The sequence below is a fragment of the Patiria miniata genome, unplaced genomic scaffold (genome assembly GCF_015706575.1).
Source record: "Patiria miniata isolate m_02_andy unplaced genomic scaffold, ASM1570657v1 HiC_scaffold_20, whole genome shotgun sequence".
Classification (NCBI taxonomy): domain Eukaryota; kingdom Metazoa; phylum Echinodermata; class Asteroidea; order Valvatida; family Asterinidae; genus Patiria; species Patiria miniata.
The window spans coordinates 1744341-1749556 of NW_024037059.1; the positions used below are offsets into that span (position 1 = coordinate 1744341).

The following is a 5216-nucleotide window of genomic DNA, read 5'->3' on the forward strand; positions in this document are numbered from 1 at the left end:
AAATCTGCTAGCGAACGAAACATTCCGGCCTGTCGCCAGGGCAAGTTTTTTTCGGTAGTCCAACCAATGCCACAGAGGCTCGTGAACCAGTAAATTATTTTCCACAAATACCATTTTGGGCCATCGTAGTCTGGGGCAGTCATTTTTTTTTTATTCTATAAGCCTCTGTACTGATGACGTCAAACTTTGTTTACGTGTGTGCTTTCCTATGGTGCTCAGTGGACCGTGGGCCCCCACTGGCTCCATAGGAAAGTGCACATGTAAACAAAGTGTGACGTCATCAGTATACAGAGGCTTAGACCGGATATAAGAACATGCACGTACTGTAGCATTATTGATAAGCAGACGTAAGATAATCCAGGGGCTGCACATAATGTTATGAGGCTTAAACCTTCCCTTATTCCGCTTGTAAGATATCCGTTTCGTATCGTCAGAGACTGGATTCTTATATTTCATGCTGCCAGCCGATAATTTCATTAATTTTATACATGGATGTGGCAAGATTAGATATATTTTGACCATGAACTATTTCACACTTCACTTATTGCATACATTGTACCAACATTTTACACTTTAAAAAAAAGGAGGTTCGCAGCGGTGATTCATGTCAAAGGCATTTAAGAATGGTGCGTGTTCCTGTAAACTGGGACACAATCCACCTTAAAAAAAAATACCATTTGTTTATCAAACGAAAAAGCGAATAGATTGTAGGGCTGCCGATGAGTTCTGAATTTTGTACCCTACTGAACAATGTGGTAGGCCTAGCACACAGAAAACACAAAGTGAGTAATTAGACTCATTATTGTAAAAAAATGAGTCAGTTTGTCCGTATAGTGACACACTTTGGCTCAAAGTGTCTCACTACACGGACAAAATGACTCAATTGTTACGATATTGAGTCAAATTGCTCACTTTGTGTTTTCTGTGCAAGTTTGCCCTGTCCTTTATAAAACAGATCCTAGTTGCGTGTATGTCCAATATGAAATACATGTACAGGAAAACCATTGGTTTGTACTGAATGACTGAGGGTCAATTTCCTGTGAAAGTCCAGATTTCCATTATGATCCAGCAACAAGCTTGGAATGAACAAAACTGACATTAACTTAGCATGCGCAAAGTGCGCCCTCTGGTGATGTTTCTCAATTATGATATCTTATTGGTTTCACCAATTTCCGCAAAACAGTGTCAAGCTCGTAATGTTTATTCGTCATATTTGAACATCAGTGTTCGGTATTTCTAAATACTGAGCTGATTATTATGCAGATATTAAACAATTCAATTCCACAATGTAGTTCCACAATGCAAGGCATGTCATGTCATTTATTAACAGCTAACATCAATGGCAGAGGGCGCTGTTTGTAATTGTTGGTCTGTCGACATACATCAATGTAGAAATGATGATGCGCTTTCATTCTTGATATCTTTTTTCCCAAAAAGAATGTTCAGTGATGGTTCGGAATCCTCTACCCCGGGATTCCTAAATAATTTTCATATTATGTATAACTGCTCCACAGAGTATCTCAAAAAAAGGTGTATAAAAACGAGCAAAATTTTATGCTAAGTAGGCCTACCTGTTGTGGAAAAGTAAGTATCAATTCTCACGAGCAGCATAAATGTAATTTAAAACAAAACATAGAAAAGGACGGTTTTCTGGAGTTATGATAAGGATTCTATTGAAGGTCATGCATAGCTTACGGACGTTGACAATATTTAATGAATTTCACAAGCCACCTTGCAAAATAAGACGTCATCCCAGTTCATTATGTACTCCCCTCTTATTTTAAGGAATTCGAAGAAGCGGAAGTGAACTTGGAGTCCACTCATCAACCCGACCCGGGCTTATTTGAATATTTTTCGCGTGATAACATTAATGTTAACGGATTGTTAAATGTAAATTTCACTAATATTGCACAATCTTGCATTATCTGAAGCAATGTCTAGGTGGTTTTTCCCCAGTCTCTTTTATCCCTTCAAAGGAAGAACTGAAATGTGTTTATGGAAAGGGTCGTGCTATTAAGCATCGACAAGCGTCATTTTAAGCTTAAAAAATATGCTCACAATATTCAATTGTCTCCTAGGATCATTTTAAACGTATTATTTTAAAGTAAAGCGTTCCATTTGCAAGCCAAAAAGGACGACATCAACGGTGTTTTTTCCCCCGGCGGCCATTTTGTTTTTCTGGGACATGGTACAATCGCTCATGCGCAAAAGAGAAAACAAAGATGGCGGCGCCCGGTCACCGTAATTTTGTCGCAATAAAACTCCGTTGTAATGTGGGATTGTAAACAAGAATTCCCCCAAATTTCCCACATGATACGAGATGCGAGAGTTGAATACGATGATAGCTTTTGGGAAGCTTAAATGTGCATTTTCAAATTGTTCACGTTTTGTTGACGATAATCGTGTATGTTGACGCTTGTTGACGCTTTATTGACGCTAAATAGCACGACCAATAGGGGAGCAACTAAATTCTTCAACGAGTACTGTTAACAAAGAGATAATATTATCGTGCTACTTCTCATAACTCTATGTCCATAGCCAACACGGCTTTTCAACAAGCAGATCTTCCCACATAAACTTCAGCTGCACTGTATCATAAGAGTGGGCAGTAATCACGTAGCGGAATCTACAGTACGAGTACTTGATACGAGAGTTGCTAAACTGACGGTTCATGATGGGTTTGATATTCAGCTTGTCCAAACACACGCCCACGAAGACGTCTTCTAGATGAAGGTACCTGATGTCCAGAGACGCGTCGTAAACCTTCCCCGGTACGTCACCAGAGACAACGAAACCTCCTCCAGACAGCCAGGGAGGATATGCATCCCCCGGGTAGAGGTCTCTCGGCATGTACCACTTACTGTCAGGTTTGCGGATTGGAGATTGACCTGCTATGACAAAACCAAGGGCTAGATTGGCGGTAAACGGTCCCATGACAGCTGCGTAGTCCAGGAGATTGCGATAGCTGACGAACATATCATCGTCTGTCTTCATGACAAATGAGGCCTGCGGACAGTGGGTACTGGCCCACTTCATGGCCATCATGGTCTTCAGGGTCAGGTTCTTGTAGCTGTCCACGAAGTCTTCCATCAGGAGATCATGGTGCTCCGCACTCTCCTTAACAACCTTGTGGTGGTAGACATTTCCCTTGGCCGCGAGCAGAAACAATGTCACAACGGGCAGCCCCTCCAGCTCCCGAGGGCTGCCCCAGGTTTCTCTGATGGCTTGCCTCCGCTTGAAGTTATCCTGAGCGCTCGCCACGAGCACCAGAAGGAAGACACGCTTGGCGGACTCAGTCTGAGGGTCCAGGCAAGCCCAGGGCTCGTCAAGAACAAGCCTGAAATTGTGGGGATTGACATGCCCCGTAGTTGGCGCGTAGGCAGCCCTCAGACGCTCCGTGTAATTCAGTGCCTGAGTGAACCTTCTCGATGTTGTGCCATTCATGGAGTCTTTGTGGCTAAGGTGTGTAAACCGCTTCCAATCCGTGTCAATCTGTTTAAGAACAGAAGCTGGTCCATCCGTCCTGAATACTCGTGTTAACACCACGATGGCAAGAACAACAAGAACAGGGAGTAGAACTCTCTTGAGTCTGGCAACGTACATCGTTCATGCCTAAAATAGGAGAGAGGCATTTAGTGCATATAGTTTGCATTAGTGATTCCACCATTATCACTAGCTCGAGTTCAAATAACGTGCAAACACTACGCTTCGCTAGAACGTAGGATGTTGGCCATTCGGGCCATAGAGCATATTGGTTTAAGGTTATCCATTAACCATGAGTTGCCCTGCATCTGGGGGGAACTCCTTAGCCATGTTGGAATGTTTTTTAATGTGAGTTAACGCGTCTTCAGCAAAGCAATCCCAGATGTGCAATAAACATACTACCGTGTACACGTACATGTATACGGCAGACGCCATCTCTTTTGTGCACTGACAGTAGGGGGAGTTGCTTTGTGAATATTTTGCGTTCGCGCAATGGAATCATGCATGTATGGCATTTGATGTTGAAAGGTTCAGTGATGTGACCTTGGCCCGATTTCATGGCTCTGCTAGCCACAGAATTGTGTGAGCTTACGATCACCAGTGTGCTAACCGCGCTAGCAGATAAATTCTGCGCTATGATCTAGTAGCACAATGTCCTTAGTTACGGGATGTAACTAACGGTAAACAGAGCCATTAAATGGGGCCCAGCAAGCTGGTAAGAGAGTGAACGGCATACGCTCAGAATAGTAAATTACTGTCCATTAGCACCACTGCAAGTATATGTTAGTAATTCGTTATTACGGATTACTAATTTATTATTACGGATTGTTTAATTCGTTATTACAGATTATTTAATTCGTTATTAAGGATTATTTAATTCGTTATTAAGGATGATTTAATTCGTTATTACGGATTATTTAATTCGTTATTACGGATTATTAATTCGTTATTACTGATTATTTCATTCGTAATTGCGGATTATTTAATTCGTTGTTACGGATTATTAATTCGTTATTACGAACTGTTTATTCGTTATTACGAATTAAATCTGATACTCAAATGCACCGTGATCAGAATGCACTGAGAGCTGGATAGGGTTGAATTAAAATTTCGGGAACAACTCCCCAGAAATGTGAAGTAAATAGAGACTTATTAGTACTTCCCAGTTCATGCCACATGTTTCTTTTGGCACAGTTGATGCAGTACTGAAGTGGTGTTGGACGGGTTGTTTCAGGTGCAAGTCTATTTTCTTGTATTGCATGTTTTCAATACCTTCAGTTTTGGGAATCTCCGTCACAACTTTTCGGACTAGTTGTTGACCAATGACATTATCACTCTCATCCTAACAAGTTAATGAGAAAACTACACTACAACTAATAAATTATCTTATAAATTATCCATCGTCGTACTTACCCCTATTCATCACGCGTTTACAGTCGCGCAGGCAGTAACTCACTGCAACTCCTCACATATACCGGTGAACATGGACATTATGCCAAAGGAAAAGGACAGGAAACATGTCTTCCACCAACCTACAATATATGCTGGCTCCTCACCTTGAGCGGTCAATAAAGTAACAAAGCTTTATGCAAATGAGCTTCCCGGGTAATTGTCCACGTTCATAGGAGTGCTGCCTGCTGGCTCCGTCCGCTCTATTCAACTTTTCCTTTGCCATTTTGTAATTTCCTTGCATCGTTGCATCCTTCCGTTAGCGATAGCGCGCAAGTGTCCCC

General features: G+C 41.8%; 1 protein-coding gene across 1 annotated transcript; it reads right to left on the bottom strand.

The window, feature by feature from the left end:
- Positions 1-1130: 1130 nt before the first annotated feature.
- On the bottom strand, positions 1131-5216 carry LOC119728465 (beta-1,3-galactosyltransferase 1-like). Its single transcript, XM_038200716.1, has 2 exons — positions 4897-5216; positions 1131-3612 (listed from the first exon to the last, which is right to left on the bottom strand). The coding sequence occupies exon 2, from the start codon at positions 3601-3603 to the stop codon at positions 2527-2529; it is 1077 nt and encodes a 358-aa protein (XP_038056644.1). The 5' UTR covers positions 3604-3612; positions 4897-5216; the 3' UTR covers positions 1131-2526.